Genomic DNA, 19483 nt, shown 5'->3' on the forward strand with positions numbered 1-19483 from the left:
CAAACAACCAAAGTGGGGCCTGAGACGGGAGTGGGAGAGGGCGATGAACCGGCTGGAAAGGGGGCAGGGAAAAGAGTAAGAGAACACAAGATAAAGACAGAAAAGCACGATTGAGAGAAGAGGAGAGCCCTGGGCATTTTGTTGGAATGAAAAACAGTTTTACCCATTTTCTTGCGGTTCCACTGCATAGTGTTCCAGCTCTGTACCAGGAAGGGGCTGGACTGGGGGAGGAGGTAGGGGTACATTGGCCCAAGTCGATCCATTGTTTTTCTGTGGTTTAGAGGAGTTTTTAGTTTTCTTCTTTTTTCCACCTTTCCCACCTGAAAGTAATAATGCATTTCTTCAGCTGTGCCAGATATCAGTAGAAACAGAGTACATCAGATGGGAAGACATATTTATGTTTTCAAAACACCACAATCAGTATATTACATTTGTTAAAAGCTATAAACAATGAGATGATATAATCAGAAAAACGTTTTTATAAATCGCTCGGAATTATATTGTTTCTTCCCCCAAAGCATTAACTACAGTGCTGAATAAACCAAAAACATGGCTTCTGAAGCAAAAGCACACTTATTGATTTATTCACGTCTGCTGCCTCTACATTTGCATTGTTAGAAGAAATAATGGGCCATAACAAATTCTTTCAAATGTCAGATTTTAGTACGTTTATAATGCTCTTTTGCATAATCCCTCTCAGTGGAAAATGCAGCATCTAAGGATACAGCCTAAACTTTTCCATTAGAATTTACTCAATTTAATTAATCCAGGAGAGTACAGTTCTCCCTCAAAAGTGACTGATAAAAATCAATCAACTATAATCCGGATACTTGTAAATCTTTCACAATGACAAGTTTTATAGAATTTTAAACTAATGAATGGCATAATTATTTTTGCCTATAGTGAAAGTGGTTCCCAGATGTTTTAAGCATCACATTTCCTAAAATTCCAAAAAGAGGGGGATAATTAATGGAAATGCAGTGATCACTTTCAGTACTATTGTTAATACAAATGAATTCATGCACAAAACACAAGCAAAAAATAACTTGGCAGCATTTGAGCCAAATCTGGAATTACTGGAGCTTAGTGAAATATAAAAATAAAACTCATCATTTGTATACTGCCATACTTTTCACTCTTTCAAAATTTAAGTAAATCAAGTTTCTTCCTAAATGGACCACAGTTGATGGCAAGAATGAATGCTTCTCCAACAGCATAATAAAGGATATTGTCCTGATGGAAACCAAGCAGCTTCCTTCACTCCCACTATGGCCTATTGTTATATTTTCAAAATCCTGGTATTGATCTCTTGGATCTCATCTTTCTGAAACTGCAAGCTGTGAGCATCAAATACTTGGAGCAGGGCTACCAATAGAGATATTGCTAGAAGTCTCATCTCCTTTCTTCTGCCAATTACTAATCCACATGAGCCAATTCAGAAAATTGTGTCATTTAGTAATAACTTATTCCAGGGCCAGAAAGTGATGGAACTGCTAAACTGGACATAGATACTGTTGCCAATTATGGAATCATGTCTGTAGTCTAGGTTATGTGTACATAAACACACGTGCTTAAAAGAGCACACCTACAGACAGAATGTTTTCACCCTTTCACTTCCTGTCTTTGGCAATAGGAGAGGTATTAAAAGAACGATAGAGCTTCTACCTCAAGGGTTAGAGATTACTCTGGGGTTGAAGACTGGTTTCTCGCTTACTTGATAACTTACTTCAATTTCCACACATGTAAACCAGACACAAAGTGCTTAAATCTTTATGGTATTTTGAGGATTAAAAGAGAGAAAGCATGGAGAGGGCTCAGATTGTACAGAGAGCTCAAAAAATGCCAGTCATTGTTACTGTTTCCCAACTCCTCTATCTTAGAGCAAACATGGTTCTGCCCACTTCTACAGCCTTTGTCAAGCCTAACTTCTCCAAACCCAATGAGCGTCCCAGGAATAGTCTGATTCTTGGAATAAAAATAATAAACCTGCTTGAATAGAAGCCTTATTTTTTTACGTTTATGGTAGATAAGACTTAATCCTTTGTTTCATGATCACTCATCAAAATCACAGACTAGGATCATATTTTTTTGTGCAGTTTCAGAAGTCTATTTGAATAATTAAAAGAGGAATGGGTTAGGCTGTGCGTCCTTAGTGAGTTCTTCCCCTGGTTGTGCATCCTTTATTATTTATATATTTATAAGTGTACAATGTTTTCCTCACTCTTCACTTTAGAAATGTCATATGATCACCACCAGAACTGAGTGATACAAAGAAGAAAGTTCATATATCTCCATAAAACAAATTGTTACGTTAAACTCAGACTAAAAGCGAATAATTGCTTCACTCTCACCTCCAAAAGAATGCTTTCTATCACCAATTTAAGTAATAGTGTATTCAAATGTAGATGAAATAGTTAATAGATGGGGAAATAGAGGTTCTTTCTGAATGTTATGTGGTCCATATTTACACAGGAAGAAAAAAAAACACATTTAAAATGCAACAGCTTTACTAGAAACTACTATTTCTGGAGCTCTGAACCCAATTTTGTTGAAGTTCTTGTCCAAGGCCAAAAAGGGCCAAATGTCAGACTTAAAAATGAATTGGGCAAATGGAGCTGATTCATAGAAGGAATTTTTTTTAAAATATTTATTTATGATAGTCACACACAGAGACAGAGAGGCAGAGACACAGGCAGAGGGAGAAGCAGGCTCCATGCACCGGGAGCCCGACGTGGGATTCGATCCCGGGTCTCCAGGATCGCACCCTGGGCCAAAGGCAGGCACTAAACCGCTGCGCCACCCAGGGATCCCCATGGAAGGAATTTTTGAGGGCTTAACTCCAATGCCTACTTCTCCCTCTTTGGGAGATTTCTGCTCTGTCATTGAGTGGTGTCCTGGTAGGACCATCAATCCATATGCTTTGCCCTCTCTTAGCATTGAGCTAAGAGGGGGACTCTTAGCATGGTGGTGGGCATATAACACAAGCTAAGGAAACTAAATGTTTATCTAAGATCTATACCTTGAGCTAAGTGAGCCACAATCTGTTATTGTTACTTGCAACCAAAGATCCCCAAGCATTTTTGAGGGGAAAACTGCCTGCATTGTTTTAGGGGAACATATTTTGAAGACTGGCAAACATATTTGAGCCATTTCTCTTCAATGCAAAATGTAAATATTTAAATTGACATTTATGCTGAACAAATAACTTCTATGTCTAGAGAATGATAAAAATAGATAATTTTCAATTTAGTTAAATACATACTGTATTTCAAAAAATACTAGTGTGTAAAAATATTTCATTATCACTACTGATATAGTGCTATATATATATATATATATATATACACACAATATGACTGGATATAGTTTCTAAGAGATCTGAGTTTTCTTTTTTGGTGGTTGAATTTTTAACACAAATACTCATAACTTATATATGGAATAGATTATAAAAGTGTTTCAAGGAGGATGAGAAATTCACTGAAATTATTCAGAAACGCCCAACTTTCTTTGTTAGTGTGATTATTTTAAATTGATTTCATTACTGTGCACAAACTTGAGAAAATCTTATAATGTATGATTAGATATCCTTTGGGCAGTTTGATCTTAAATTTGAGCTTTAGAAAACGCATCTATGATTATAAGAATTAAGCAAATTCTGTAATATTAAACTCAATTGGACTAAACTAACAGGGAATAATCATTTCACTCTCATCTCTGAAGAATGCTTTCTATTTCTGATTTAAGTAATTTTGTATTCAAATGTAGATGAAGTAGTTAATGTAATTCACAGACATATATATATAAATGTCACTCAGGAGATTAATGGATTAAAAAAGCAGTAAGCACTATTGTGAATCATGTTCCGCTTACAATTACTCAAAAGGTAACTTTTAAAACTCAGTGTCAATCAACATATACAGAATATTTAATGAAGGATTCACAAAAGGCCTTATGTAATTCATGGCTTAAAATATATAGATTTTTAAAATATGTATATCGCTTGGGACTTTACATATCTTGAATGAAATAGGCCTAGGATACATTAGTTTTTAATTATGGAGTACAGTTGTGGGACTCATTATAAATAAATTGGAGTATAAATGACATAAGGTTATTCAAAATGCCCCCCTATATTATTAAGCCCATTTAAATTCATAACAGATGTTTAAAATTTTCTGGATTCTATAATGTATCTAATTCTACCAATAGGTAAGAAGAGCAAATGGCTCATTTTGGAGAGAAGAGAGAGCATTAACATTTCAGACTGAAAGGGTTCTATCTCCTGAGGAAAAGTCATTTAGTAAATGTTACCCTAATGATGTAAAAGAGTTAACTCCTTATGGTCTAGGAGCCTGTGACATGTCATAATACACCATAATCCTTTACTGAGAATTTGTAGATAAAAAAAAAATTTGTAAAAACAAATGGAATATCATTATTATGGAAAAATAAGCAAGTAAGGTCATGGAATCAATTAGAAATGTGCAAAGTCATCAGTCACACGATGTACATGTTCTGGTTGGAAGGCAGAGTGTGACTACTACGACCTCCTTATCTGAGAGGTGAGGATCCTTGAGCCTGAAGCATACTGCCGCTATTCGTTATCATAGGCACATATTTCTGTCCAGTAAAACTCTGTCCCGATGTGTGCTATACAACACCCACATTATAGATTGTAGGTTTGGCTGATATATATCAACTATGTTAACATTCACAGCATAAGAAAAAATCATCCTTATGAAAGGTTATAACTTGTTAAGTGTGAAGAATAATGTCTAATAAGATTCTTGGTTAGCACGGCAGCAGCACCTGACTCCAAATATCATTCCGTCGATAATAAATCGTATCACATAACATCGTGGAAAGATTGCCCCGAAATGAAAAGTCACATCACTGGAATCCTAATACTATGCGAAACGTGCCAAATAATTTGCATTCTTGCCTGAATTCACCGTTTGCTGCCCATGCCCTGGAGCTGCCTTTCCTGAATGATCTTTTATCGTAGAGGTCTCTTGGCTCTTGGGTAGGGTTCAAGGACGATCAAACTCATAATACTTAGGACAATGACACTACTTTTCAGACCACATGGGGGTGTACACTTCGTACGCAGGGAGCGAGAGTGATTCTTACTCCCCCCTTCCCAAAGCATGACCAAAGCATGACGATTCCATTAGGGCAAACTAATTGAAAGACAAATGCCTGACAGCGAGTTGTGCTTCAGTGCTTCTTCACGGCTGTTAGGAACACAGGTCATATGCTGGTGACAAACAAATATTTCTCCTTACTGTGATGAGACCAACCTGAGAGACTGCCACTCCTCTCTGAGCTGTTGTGAGAGCTGGTGGTGCTGAAATCCTGTGACTGGTTGTGTGGCATTCTATTAGACAATCCCTCAGCCAATCGGTAGTCAGGGATGTAAAGTAAGGCTAAGGGTTAAAGGGCAGAGGTCATAGTGGCATCATGTGATTAGTTCACAGCACAAGCCCATGCAGAACATGCAGTTAGCGACTCAGAAGCAGATGTCGTGGGACGGTGGAGGGATGTTCCGTCTCTCCTGCCTCATGAAAGCTGAGATGGATTACTGATCACTCTACTGAAGAAGAGCTAAGAGGATGAAACCGATTGGTGTTGGTGTGTGGCGGCGGTGGCGGTGGTAGGGATTGTGCAAGGTACTGAACACATGCCGAGAATCGTTTTTTTTAGTTTAGGGAGTGAACCTGGTCATGAATCACTGAACTGAACAACAAATACTAATTTCTATCTCATGCACAAATGGTATGAAAATAACTCCTTGGGGAGTAGGGACCTGACTCACCATTGTTACCCTTGTTCTGATCAGGGAGAGAATATCCAAAGCCCATCAGGTCCGTTTTTTGCTGAATTGAGCTTTTCCACTGTGGGTCCGGCAGATCGACAGCCAGTTCGTGTATGCTATTGGAATGCAAGATCTGTGTTGTGGCATATGGGGTAGCCTGTGTTATTTGGCTGGAACTGTTGTAAGTGGTTTTGGTCGTGAAGTCAATGCTGCTATAAATGGCTCCATCTGAGAGCATCGTTGCTGTTTTATCCCCTTGGCCTGGAACTGGTGGCAGCACATCTGTGGTGAACATAGGGAAATGAAACAATTTAATGATGCACAGGCAGCCCAAAACTATCAGGATGGAAGATGAAAAATAAACGTGTCATGCCGCACGTTTGCATTTCAGCTGAGATGGGCTTTATGAGTCAATGAAGGGTAGATGATGTACAACCATCGCCAAGCTCTCAGCTTCGGTGACAGGCAGGCCTACGGCTCGTCCTTCACGTCTCACTGCTTAGCACATCCCTTCCCCCATCTTCTTCATCCATGAATGAGATGTTTGGGATATTTCACTACTGAAAAATGCTTTCAGTCGTTCGCACAGCTTTTAGAACCAACGAAAACTGTTGGCTCCTTACGCAAGAAACGGTTAAGAGTGAATCTACAAATTATGGATTGAAAACATCTTTTTCCACTTTGCCCCAAAAGATATGGAATCTAACTGCTGAACAGATGCAACATTTTCCCGAAATTATACTATATAAGCAGGCTAGGAGATACATTTTTCTGAAGTTCCAGCTCACTGTATTTCTGATTTGATTTCACAGTTCCAGTATGGAGTGGAACGGATGGTAGGGATTTTTTTTTTTCTTAGATAACAAAAGGAAACTTTCATGAATAAGTCATTTGCACAATACAGCAGGATTTAACTATAGAAAAAGCAATCTGAGTGATCAGTGAGTTTAATTTATGCTACTAACTCTCAGAAGTGGAGAATTACAGTTTCAAGTTATAATACAGCAAGAGTAAAATTAAACTTTAGTAACAACACTGAATATCAATCAGCCCATTTATCTTTTGGTGTGCTGAATTAACTTTACATGATGCTTTTTAATTCAGAACTGCCACCTCTCTCCCGTGCTCTTATTTTTCCTTTTTTAGAAAAGATACTAGAATTTAAACAAAAAAAAAAAAAACCAACAATACTGGGGGGCCAGTTGGTTAAGCATCTGACTCTTGATTTCAGCTCAGGTCATGCTCTCAGGGTAGTGAGTTCAAGCCCCGTGTTGAGCCCCATGTCAGGCTCTCAAGCAGGGAGTCTGCCTGAGATTCTCTTTCCCTCTCTCCCTGCTTCCCAACCCCACTCACAATTCACTCTCTCTTTGAAATAAATCAGTAAAATCTTTAAAAAACAACAACACTAAATGACATATTTTTAATCACGTAGATAAAAGTGAATCTAATTATAGTATATGTTCCATAATAATCTATGTTCTGAGAGCCACACTTCATAGGACTTGAGATCATCAGTGATTTCTTCATTATAGGAAATTTCCAACTAGTTATATTACTGTAAATATTAAATAATTAATTAAATTATTGTGTTACCTAAACAATTTATCACAAGAAAAACGTGGAAGCAGAAACTTAGTCAAAATATCCCCAATCTTTTAGGTTTGATGATACCCACAAAACAAAACCAAAAACAAATTAATTAAAAATATTAATTTTGCTTTTGCATTTTACAAGAGATAAAAATGTCTTTTTTAGCAATAGCGACAAGACACTTACAATCCATTTTGCATCCTGTATAATTTAGATCCTCCTGAAGTCTGGAATTCCAATTTACTTTATATGTGGATACATACTTTATTGAAGTAAATATTTTAAAGGCATATCAGTGAAATTGTTAATAGTCAAATATATTTCACAAAGTTGTATAGTAAGTAAGATTGTTTTTTGATTTCAGAATCCCAGAATTACACTTTTTGCCCTTTATGCCTTTACCTATAAACTAATTAGAAAATTGGATAATGGAAAAGCATACTTTATTCTCAAATGTCAATTATCATTTTCATTCTCAAAAACTTTTAGTACTTAGTAATAGATCAAAATTATGAAAACCGATCCTCCACTCAGGGGAAATTTCAGTTTTGTTTCTGTCACCTCCACCATCTTTCATTGATAATATTAACTGGATAGACATGTTTCTCCAGCATGAGCCCCAACTTCCCAACAGCTTGAACCTGAAGTCCTCTAAAACTTTTTATTTGGATGGGGAACTACTTAACTGCAAGATTCTGAAGTGATTGCACATTCAAGTGTTTAAAAATGGAAAAAAAAAGTTGTCTGAGGACCTACTCCTCTAGATGTAATCCTGCAACAAGTAAAGCAACAGTTCTAGAAATAGAATCACGTTCTCTCTGCTGGTTGCAATTAGCCAGCCTTCAAGTCTGAGTGCATCTATATTGATTTGGGGGCTGCATATTTCCTTCAGCTATTATTTGATTGCTCCTACATTTTCAAAAAATAAATTGAATTATATCCAACCACTGAAATATTGGGAGATTATGCATGAATATTTGGATGTGGGAGATCATCCTATAATATCAGATAGTTTGGAACTCTGGGCTGGCCTTTCTCTGACAGCCTGGACCTAAATAGGTGTTGCCATCTTTAGGCAGGACCTTCCAGTTTCCACTTTTATGGTCCACACCTACCTTTCCTTAGTGCTTTGGGCTGACTGGCACTTGTTAACATTTGATTTTGAAGCCTCTGGATTACAGAAACCCTTCCCTCCAGGTGGAATTACTCATGATTCATTTTGCAGTTTTCAGCACCTGAATGATCCATGCATTTATTTCTTTTGGACTGATATACTTGAACGAATGACTGTCTCCTGTACTGTATCATAAGATACTTAAGAACAGGAACATATGGGATTTATGCTTGGATCCATTCCACAATTCCTCACCTGGTGTTTTGCAGAGGATAAGTGCTCGCTGAATTATTAAATAAATCTTTCATATTTTGTATTGATGAAATGCAGACTTCTGCAATAATTAGTAACTTTATTACTAAAAATACTATTTTCATTACATTTAAACATGTATTAGTATTCCATTCTTGAAAGGGAAATGTCAGTATCCACAATAATTCTCTTAAGGGAACATAGTTACATAATCGTACACGTGAATCCAGCCTTGAGGATTGCAGAACAGTGTAGATAAAATAACCGAGGCTTTAAAATGTGTTAGGCCTGACTTCTATACTTAGATCTCAAGTTATTCATCTTGATAAACCTTAGTTTCCTGGCCTTTAAAAAGTAAACATGATTATCTATTACTTATGTCACACATTTATTATGCCAATAAAATGTACAAAAAAAACCCTACCTATTTCTGGTGCATAGTAAAAGCTAACAGTGCCTATTACACTGCAAAGAAATACAGTAAACCTTGCAAAAACTTTGTTTTGGCCTTGATGTTTGCCTGCAAAATATTTCATGTCATGAAAATGAAGTGGATATGGAAGAAAAACCTTGAAAATTTACAAATGTACCCTTTGGCTAAATTAGACAGACTTTTCAGATGTTAGTGTAGCCTGCTAAAAGCTGAAAAGCCAAAACCAAAACCAAACATTTTCTTTATCTTTAGGCATTCATTTCTTGATGTGAAGAGAATGGTGCATTAATCAAATACAAATATAGCAAGTAAAATAGATATCTAATCCTTGATGGGTCAAATCCTTCAAACAGAATTTCTTTTGACAAAATCATTCTGTGTGAGGGAGGGAGGAATGTTCTGCTCTCCTGGTGAGAAGATGCTCAGGGATAGAACCTACCATGGGAAAGTGATAGCCAGTAAACTAAGGGCTCAGAGTTTGGTCACTAGGGGAGGCAGCCACCTTCAGAGGTTCTGGGGTAATAAGAATCCTAAATGGGGTGATTACAGAGGGCAAGCAAAAAGTTGAGGAATCATACAGGTATTTTTTATTTTCTTACTTACTATACTGATGCCTATTGGCCTCTCTTGTATGTCAAGCTTTGTGCTAAACCTGTGCTAAATTATCCATTTAATCCTCACTACATAACTATGACAAGGGGATGGTTATTTTCTGTATTTTATTTGGAGAATGGAAGAGAGCTCCCCTTCTTCAAGTTGGTATTGACAGAATGCAGACTTATGCAATAATTAGTAGCTTTATTATTTGAAATACTATTTTAATTACATTCAAACATTCATTGGTATTCCATTCATAAAGATAAAATGTCAGTATCCATGATTACTCTTCTAAGTCAGTATATTTATACACCCATGCCTGTGAAATCCATCCCTGAGGTGCTTATCATAGTTTAGCCTAGCCCTGGGTCTCCTCCATTAATTCCATCCAGAGGTGTAGAAAGTCTCCAGCAGATTCATCCACTCTTTCTTGCATTACAGCACTACTCTCCTAATTAATCATCCCATTTTCTACTCAAACTCCATTCTCCACCCAGCAGTAGCTTGGATGATTTCACACTCGGCTTAGATCCCAGTGTTCTCCTATTACAAACCCATTGATGTCTTCTGACTACCCTTCGGATAAAGTTTAAAGTCTTTGTGTAGCTTAGAAGGCCCTCTATTATCTGTCTCTCTCTCTCTCTCTCTCTCTGTATATATATATATATATATATATATATATATACTATACACACACACACACACACATATATACATGTATATATATATGTATATATGTATATATATATATTTTTTTTTACCACCTCTGCTCCCGTTGTACATCATACTCATTAGAAAATTCATTCATTTCTCAAATAGGTCATGTCTCTCTTCTTTCTAGATCTTAAAATACGGTCATTTCTTCTCCACACACTTTTCCCCACAACTCTGCTTAATCTTACCTCTTCTTCAGATATCAACCTAAGTAACACTCCATTCATAGAACTTTCGTATTCTTTGTGGGTAGCCTTTTCATGTTGGGTACTGGCAAGGCAGCTCCAGTCCATTTACTGTCTGCACAACTGTCTGCCAATGGAAAACTCATATTTCTGCCAAACTAAAAACTGGGACAACAGACTTCTCTAGCCCCATCTTTCTCCTATTGATTGGATGAAAGGTGGCAGTGAGGAGATTGTAATTATTTATAATAGGTCAAATATAATATAGTATAATAAATGCATTAATTACTTATAGAAGGTCAAATTCTGTTTCTACAGACAGGACCCTAGCTCCAGATTTTGGAGACCTTAGTATATTAGCCACTTAGCACCTTTTTGTCTTTCATTTGGGGTACAAAGTTATCAATGGTAGAACTACCCTTAAGTTCTCTCTCAACATGTTTTCATCTTTATTTAAGTGTCTACTCTCTATAACATACATCCTATGAGGATAAGTACCATCTCTCTTTATATTGATATTTTATTTTTACTATCTGCCGTAGTGCCAGGTATGCAGGGTATACTTAATAAATATGTGTTGAATGACACATAGAAAACAGAAATGACTAGTCCCAAATCATAAGCTCTACTTAGCAGCATAGTTTCTGATTCTACTAATCTTGTGCTAATAGTCCCCAAACCAAAATGTATTATGAATATTCACGAACAACAAAGTTTTGAATAGCACAACTTACCTCCACGTCCAAAATTTCCAATCTCATTTGGGCCACTATTGCTATTGTTTACTGGTAAGCTCGTGGCTGGCCATGAATCAGCAAGCCATGGGTAACTGGGATCACCAGCATTTAGAAGACCAGGACGGCTAAAACAGAAATTGGAAGGAAATCAACCCATGGAGCTCCATGAGAAATTTGGACACCTGTCTCCTGCACTAAAATATATTAAGGAATTTAAGAAGATTTTAATTCACTTCAAATTAAAATGTGTAGGTTCTCAAGAATTAAGAAACTTCAACGGTTCATTAAAACTATATATATAGCCTGTCAGTGGAAGCAGAAGCATCCAAATGAATTCAGTTGTCTGCCGTTAAACTGGTGGAATTTGTAACATAGTAGGATCCCAAAACAAAGTTTGATGATAAACTGGCACCTCAAGAAACAATTGCTCAGAGTGACTGCTCAGTATCAACCATTTCCAGGACTTTGGGCTATTGCTTCCTTGATTCCTACAGCCCCCACATTTATCTGTCCCCTGTAAGCTGTAACCCCTGTTATGAGCCCTCATGCTTAATTTAGAGGCAACAAACTTGAGGGAAATTAATGAACAGTATTTATATTGTTCCATCAGTAGCACATTTCCAAATTCTCTGAATTGCAAGATATTAGGGGTATATTAAAATTTTTTAGGGTAATTAAAGATTCACTGTTATCTGATTTAGCTTGTGAGTATAGTCTGTGAGAAAAACTTCCCTCACATCATATTTAATAAAGAATTTCCATTTTTGATATAAAAGATGAAAATCTGTATCCTCTCCAGATTATTAGCATATTTAAAAGGAAATAGCAACATCTATAATCATTGTACTTTATTTTTGATAGACCGTTTCTGTGCAATCCCTAAGAGAAACATGTGTTTCTATGGAAACTGCAATAAGAAGATCCAACTGCTTACTTGCTACATGCACTAGCTCTCATTAGACCTAATCTTTTTGCTAAAATATTGATTAAATGGGAGATTGGAAGTTATTACCAGAGCCTAATTACAATCTCCATATTGGCAAAGGGAAAAATAGATGAGGATATATGGGTTTGTTATCAGCTTTTATCAATTTCAATTGAGTATCCAAAGTTGTGGAATCCAGTCCTATCAATCTACAGCCTATTCATCATCCATGAATCATTTACTTTGTGATCGATTATGTGTAATTGTTCACTCACAGCAATTTAGTGAGAGCCAATAAGGAGTCTTAAACAACAGCAACTTCATTTGCTAATGTCTAATTAATGCAATAAACATCCTGCTAACAAATGAACACATTCCTTGTGATATTTACTACTAATTTCTTCAGGGGCATCTGGGAGATATGAAACATCTGGACTTGATTCCTCTAAAGTGCACAACAGATAGATCATTAAACCTTGTGGTAAGCCATTTAATTCCTCCTAGAATTCTCAGACTTATAAGTGATCATTTATTACAATAATAGCTTCTTACTATAGTTTCCCCAGTCCTGATTAAAAATAATAATAAAAAAGAATCTCCTTAGCATACCTCCCATTGCTCATTAGTCCTCCATCTCCTCTTTGAAATGTAACTGTTAAAGAAAAAGAAAGACACACACACACACAGGTAGTCAATATTAATTACAATTAATACCAACTATATATTGGTCCTTAGTTTAGAGCTGAGGCCTCTGGGAATTTTAACAAAATATAATTAACATAATTGTACAGAGAATAAGAAGCCATGGTATAGCCCAGAGCAAAGCCATCATTTGCTCCAACTTTAATAAGACATTTAAAAATACTTAAAGCCAAATGTATAGTTAAGTCAAAAGGGCATTTGTGTTTGGATGTCAAAACTGTTACAATTAGCATGTAAAGTGACATTGGAAGATCAACAGCATTAATGGGGGATTATCAAATCATAACTTTAATCTTAATATGTGGGTGTCCTAATTAGAAGGCACAACATAAATTAAAATGAGCATAGTAGAAATTAAAACAGAATAGTTGAAACAGGTAATAACATCCTGCCAGTGAAAAAGAGAAACAGGTACTGATTGACAACATATTCTTCATCATCACAGATCCTTTTAGGGACACTGTTAATCACTATGAGTTGAACAACTACAATTAGAATAGACATAAACTATAATTAATAGAGAATAATGTATTGAGTGCTTTGTTTTATCATTCAACCTTCACAAAAAAATGGAATGTTCAAGTACTTGATACTGAATATATTCAAATTGTATGTAATAACTGCAAAAACTTCAGTCCTTTATGAAACTTAATAGTCACACTGACAAGTATCCTGTAGATCTACACCTGGAGAAGACCTCTTTCTAGACACTCCATTCCACAAACTATCAACATAAAAGTGGGTTTCAAGGATTGTCCAAAGAACATAAATGTCAGTGTGTATCCATCATTTCCTATCCAAAATCTTTGTAGCCAAATATATTTGGAATTCAAAATGTTTCAGATCCCAGAAAGATAATACAATGCATACTACAAAGAGGATCTAAGTCAGAGGATCTATTCAAAGTTATTTAATATGTTTGCAATAAAATATACATATTCATGATTAGTGGGATAAATTCTATAGTAGAATGGATCAGATTTTGCCACTCAATGAACTAACTAGAAGATCATGGGAAAAATTTTGGTGTTTAGAAGTTTATGGACTGCACAATTGCAATTCTGACTAAAATGAGTATAGATCAGAGAAATCAATTCCTGGGGATGAAGAAAAAAACTGCTGGTTACCAGAGGGGAGGTGGGTCAGGTGGTATGTAACATAGGTGATGGGGATTAAGGAGCACACTTGCTGTGATGAGCCCCAGGTGTCGTATGGAAGTGTTGAATCATTATATTGTATACCTGAAACTAATATTACACTGTGGGTTACCTGATTGGAATTTAAATAAAAATTTGAAACATAAAAAACTAAACAAAGCTTTATGACTTGATTCATATTTTAAATAACTAGAGGATATATTGTTACTTAAATTATACATACAGTAAGTACTTCTTAAATTTGAATAATATCTCCATAATTCATCTATTCCTCAAATTTTTGGTATGAAATCGATTGCTCTATAAATTTTGTGAATTTCCAGATGAAGTCTCCTGGTCCCTCCTCTAAGGTCATTTAATGACATATCTTTTACGACATCATAATTAGGTGATACGATCATGATTCCCAGGGTCTATCAAGACTTTATGAGGTGGTGCTTTGGGGAACATCTGGCTGGCACCTGAAGTATAACTGCCTTATCAATGTTTCAGGTAACATCTCAAATTCATTATAAAATAATCCTGACACATACTTTGTATCTTCCCAGGATTGGCTATGGACAGCTCCTCAGAGAAGATGAAAAAATACTGGTCGCTACTTTGCTTCCTGACAAGCTTGCCTAAGTGACAGGAATTGAGAATCAGCAGTGGTCCATGCCACATCGGGTTCCCTTAATAACTGCTTTTAACAACAACAACAGAAGAAGAAGAATTAATCTGAAACAATTAATGAAAAAATTAAGCACTGGAGCTATTAAATAAAGTCCTGATTAGGGGGAAAAATGCACACAAAATATGAAAACAGTACAGCTAATTAGCTTTTCATCTGATATGACTTTCTAGTAATGTGGCTTTTTAATGGACTTCTCAAGTTATTGTTTTACGCTACAAAAGGTGTGTTCAGATGATGTGAATATCATTGTGAATATGCAAATAAGCAGGCACTGATGGGCTACACCTCAAATGTACTATTTAGAAGATATGTGGAAAGTAGTAAGTATTTCTCCTAATTTAGATGCTCTTTTGCCCTCACCTGAACTTTCCACTGTTGCTAGAGCAGTAAATCAAGCCCTGCATCAGGCTCCACATTCAGTGTGGAATCTGCTTTAGACTCTCTCGCTCTCTCTCTGCCCCTCCCACTTGCGGTCTCTCTCTCTCTAAAATAATTAAAGGAATATTTTTTTAAAAATGTAAAATTTAAACTTACAAGGCAACACTCAAAATCTTATAAAAAAGATGGCATCCAAATGATCATTAAGCACTTGAAAGGATGCTCCACATCACTAACCATTACGGAACTAAAAATCAAAATTACAAAGGATGCTACTACCTCACACCCATTAGGATGGTTGCTATGCAAGACACAATAAATAATAAGTGTTGACAAGGATTTGTGCCCTAATCATCATTAAAATCTTTTTTTTTGGGGGGGGGCGGAGGGAATCCCTGGGTGGCTCAGCAGTTTAGCACCTGCCTTTGGCCCAGGGTAGGATCCTGAAGTCCTGGGATCAAGTCCCATATTGGGCTCCCTGCATGGAGCCTGCTTCTGCCTCTGCCTGTGTCTCTGCCCCTCTCTCTCTCTCTCTGTGTCTCTCATGAATAAATAAATAAAATCTTTAAAAAGAAATAAAATATTTTTTTTCAAATCTTTCTGGACTGCTTTTGGCCAAATATTCCATAAAGACATTTATCTTTTTTTTTCTTTTTAAATTTTTTTTTATGATAGTCACAGAGAGAGAGAGAGGCAGAGACATAGGCAGAGGGAGAAGCAGGCTCCATGCACCGGGAGCCCGACGTGGGATTCGATCCCAGGTCTCCAGGATCGCGCCCTGGGCCAAAGGCAGGCGCCAAACTGCTGCGCCACCCAGGGATCCCCAAGACATTTATCTTTTCACCTCTACATACCAACAAATCAAAGGCAAAAATGAACAGTACATCATATAAATACATGACCAACTTAAAATGATCCATAGACAGAATTTGATATATATGAAAATTCTCCATTTTGAATGCTTCCATGACAAAAGAAAACCCAAAATCAAAACCAACCAAGCACAAAACAATCCTTATCATAAGAAGGTTGATTCATTGTTTTTGTAAAACAAGGGAAATAAGGCACATAAATATTCAAATTTCCCTTTTACCTCATACTCCGAACTTTTAGATTTGTTCCGTTTTGAAAGGTAGACCAAAAGTAACTGAGTCATATTAGACCACGAGATGAAAAGTAGACTAAAAATAAGGACAAGCAATTAGAATGCATATAATAGAAGTCATATATGGTGTTTTGATTAGCATTTTCCCTTCCTCCCTTCCTTTCTCTTTCTTTCAGTTTTTCATTTCATGAAGAGAAAAAAATAAACAAATTCCACAGTAAATTTAAAGCTGTTTGAGGCAGCTTTCATTTCAAAGAGACGTTGAACTTCCTTGAATTTATAAGCAAGAGGGATGGAAGGAGAGGTCGTTGGACAATTTTGCTCTAGTGACCATTTTGATAATCACAGTGTAAAAACTGCATGATTACCAGAGATAACTTTGAAAGAAGTGTGAATCTTTACCATGAAGGAGTCCCTGCTAGAATCTAAAGTTAAGAACTTTCAGGGAATAACATATAGAGGTTTTCATCTAAAACTAATTTGGATAGTGCTAAGGTGTCCAAACAGTTCTACAAATACCACAATCTTAAGTGTTTTAGAATTGCATTAAATATTTTGAATGTATTGCAATATTTATAAAGGATATAAGGTAAAGAGATTTTGCAAGTTTATATCACACAGAAAGTACCTCTACTATTATCTGACAGGATTAATCCTAATCTCATGCCTGCTAGAACATGAGGGGGAAGGGAAATACAGCCATGTGGTAAATTGACATTTTGAGGGAAGGAAGCTTTCAGAGTGCCTATCTCTACTAGGCCACATTTTCCTACTCCGAATAGAAACTTTAATGTTGCCAGCCAAGTCTCATTCTCATTCCTGATAAGCTATTTCTCAAATATGAATGTAGATTAATCCTCTTTTAATAAGCATTAACTCAGCCCAGATAATCAGAGTATAAAAATTCCATCAAATCTTTTAGCTGTCTTTAGATAGTTTTGTCAAATAATTCATATTTCACCAATGGTTTTAAAGCCTATGCAAGAAGTGTTTAGCACTTCATAATCTGCTCACTCCTTAAATTGTTTATACTTACGGAGTTTCATAGAATCTATTGTTCTTAGAGATAATACTCATAAACTATCACTCACTCCTTTACAAGTGAAAATATATATACTTTCATTAAAAAGTCGACGACTTAAAAATCATGAATGGAAAAGTGAAAAACAGAAGTTTGCAAAGATTCATGTAGCCTTCCTATTATAAGATGTATATACATGAACATAAATATTATATTTAAAATATAGCTGCATAGAATCCTCGTGGGAGCTGATGGCTGTTATTGAAACTTACGCTGTTCATTTATCTACTCACAAACACTGTTATATATGTGATCAAACATTTACTCTAGACTCAAAAATCACATAATATTTAAATATTCTCTGTATCTTCTGCCCAAATCTTTTTATAATTCCTTATGCTACAACTCAGGTGGTGAATTATTATAGCAGCCAGGAATCTCACATGGTGACAAGTAGACTGTTGATGCTCAATGGAGAGTATGAGAAATAATGTTATACGATGCTCTAGGAAAGTATAAAATGATTTCATATAGAGTATGAAATATAAGGTTCTTTTTGATCCAGCTGCCCTTCTTTTTTTATTATTTATTATTTATTATTTTTTTTCAGCCGCCCTTCTTTGCATCAAGTGCAAAGCTGTGGCACGTGATTGTGTCTGAAGAATTTAAATAAAAGATAAATGGGAAAAAATGGAATAAGAAGTTAGTGTGTAACACTGCCTGGGGAAAACTCCACTCTGCTGTGTAAAAAAGCAAAATGTGTTCAAGACAAATTCTCCTCTCAGATCACTTAAATATAAAAGTTTGCATTTGATTCTTGATATCTTGAAAGAAGATAGTTATTCTTATAATGTAAGGGGTCATTCCACTTGTGTCCTATGATAAATATGTTAAATCCTCTGATATATAAGAAAAATATCAATACTGAGTTGCACATATTTCTTTTTCTTCCTTCTAAACATTCAAATATAATTTTCCACATGACAGAGAGCCAAAGACTAGCTATAATAGAAGTCAGTAGGTTTTTGCCTACACAGGGTGAGTGGAAGGCATCCTGCTGAGAGAATCTCTAACCTGAAAGATAGTTACATATCTTTCCACTAGTTAAAATCTCTCCTGTTCTGCCTCTGCTGGTTAATAAGAGATTTGGAATGAAGTAGGAAATGGATGTATATTTGTAAATTGCATCAGATGTCTAAGTATAATCTAATATCAGAATTGGGGTTTGAAATAAATGAAGAATCTTATGTTACAAAATAAATCTAAATACTTTTCATAAAAATAGATTTTTTGTTTATTTAGGGAAAAATTACCAATGCTCTCACGAATTAAAGATAAAGTTTGGACACCAAATTACCATTGCAGTGAAAATATTAGTCTTTTCACCTTGTGAGTAAAATCATATTTTCTTCATACTTGTAAAATTTATAAGATTCCCAGAGAATTTTTAATGAAAACCAAAAATATAAATAGAACTGGTACAAATAGAGTATATATTCTATAATTTTTATAACACACTTCACAGAAAGAAAAAATAGTCTTATATCAAATCTTTGTGTTCTTAAATGGATCATTAGTTTATGCATGAAATATCAGAAATTTAAACCTATGATACATCACTAATCATTCTTATTTGTAAATTCCCATTTTTTAAGTTGTAGAAGGACAAGAACATGAAAATTTTAACAGGTGGAGGATAAGATATATAAGGAGGGAAATGTGTTAAAAATATCATCAAGGCAGATATGCAATGCTAGGCACCGAAGGTTTGGATTTTCAATTGCTTCTCACCTATAGGAGAATAACAGTTGCTAGAAGGCAAATTACTAGTTGAAGGTGAATCCATTCTAAGAGTCAGCCATCTATCAATTAAGTATAAAGGTTTTGAAAGGCTGCACTCTTGGCCTTATTCCAAAATATTTGAAGGGCAAAGCACCTTCTGAGTTAGCAGTTCCTCTACAAGCAGATGGATATCAATCACAATGAGAAATGATAATAGGAAATGCATTATTCTTGTCAAGCTCAAAGACCAACAGATATTTTCAAATTAAATGCATAGGTTTTGCAAAGCACTACCATTAAAAA

At 35.7% G+C, this 19483-nt stretch overlaps 1 protein-coding gene across 5 annotated transcripts in view; it reads right to left on the bottom strand.

Moving 5' to 3' along the window:
* Positions 1-19483, bottom strand: part of ROBO2 (roundabout guidance receptor 2) — a 581315-nt gene that overhangs the window by 41689 nt on the left and 520143 nt on the right. For all 5 annotated transcript variants that reach the window (XM_055313854.1, XM_055313852.1, XM_055313851.1 and 2 more), the window contains exons 19-22: positions 12972-13014; positions 11435-11562; positions 5816-6097; positions 164-320 (exon numbers count right to left, since the gene is read on the bottom strand). In XM_055313854.1, coding sequence (XP_055169829.1) covers positions 164-320; positions 5816-6097; positions 11435-11562; positions 12972-13014 — 610 coding nt within the window. The remainder of the gene's footprint in view (positions 1-163; positions 321-5815; positions 6098-11434; positions 11563-12971; positions 13015-19483) is intronic.

This window comes from Nyctereutes procyonoides, unplaced genomic scaffold (assembly GCF_905146905.1).
Source record: "Nyctereutes procyonoides isolate TBG_1078 unplaced genomic scaffold, NYPRO_anot_genome, whole genome shotgun sequence".
In the NCBI taxonomy this organism is placed as follows: Eukaryota; Metazoa; Chordata; class Mammalia; order Carnivora; family Canidae; genus Nyctereutes; species Nyctereutes procyonoides.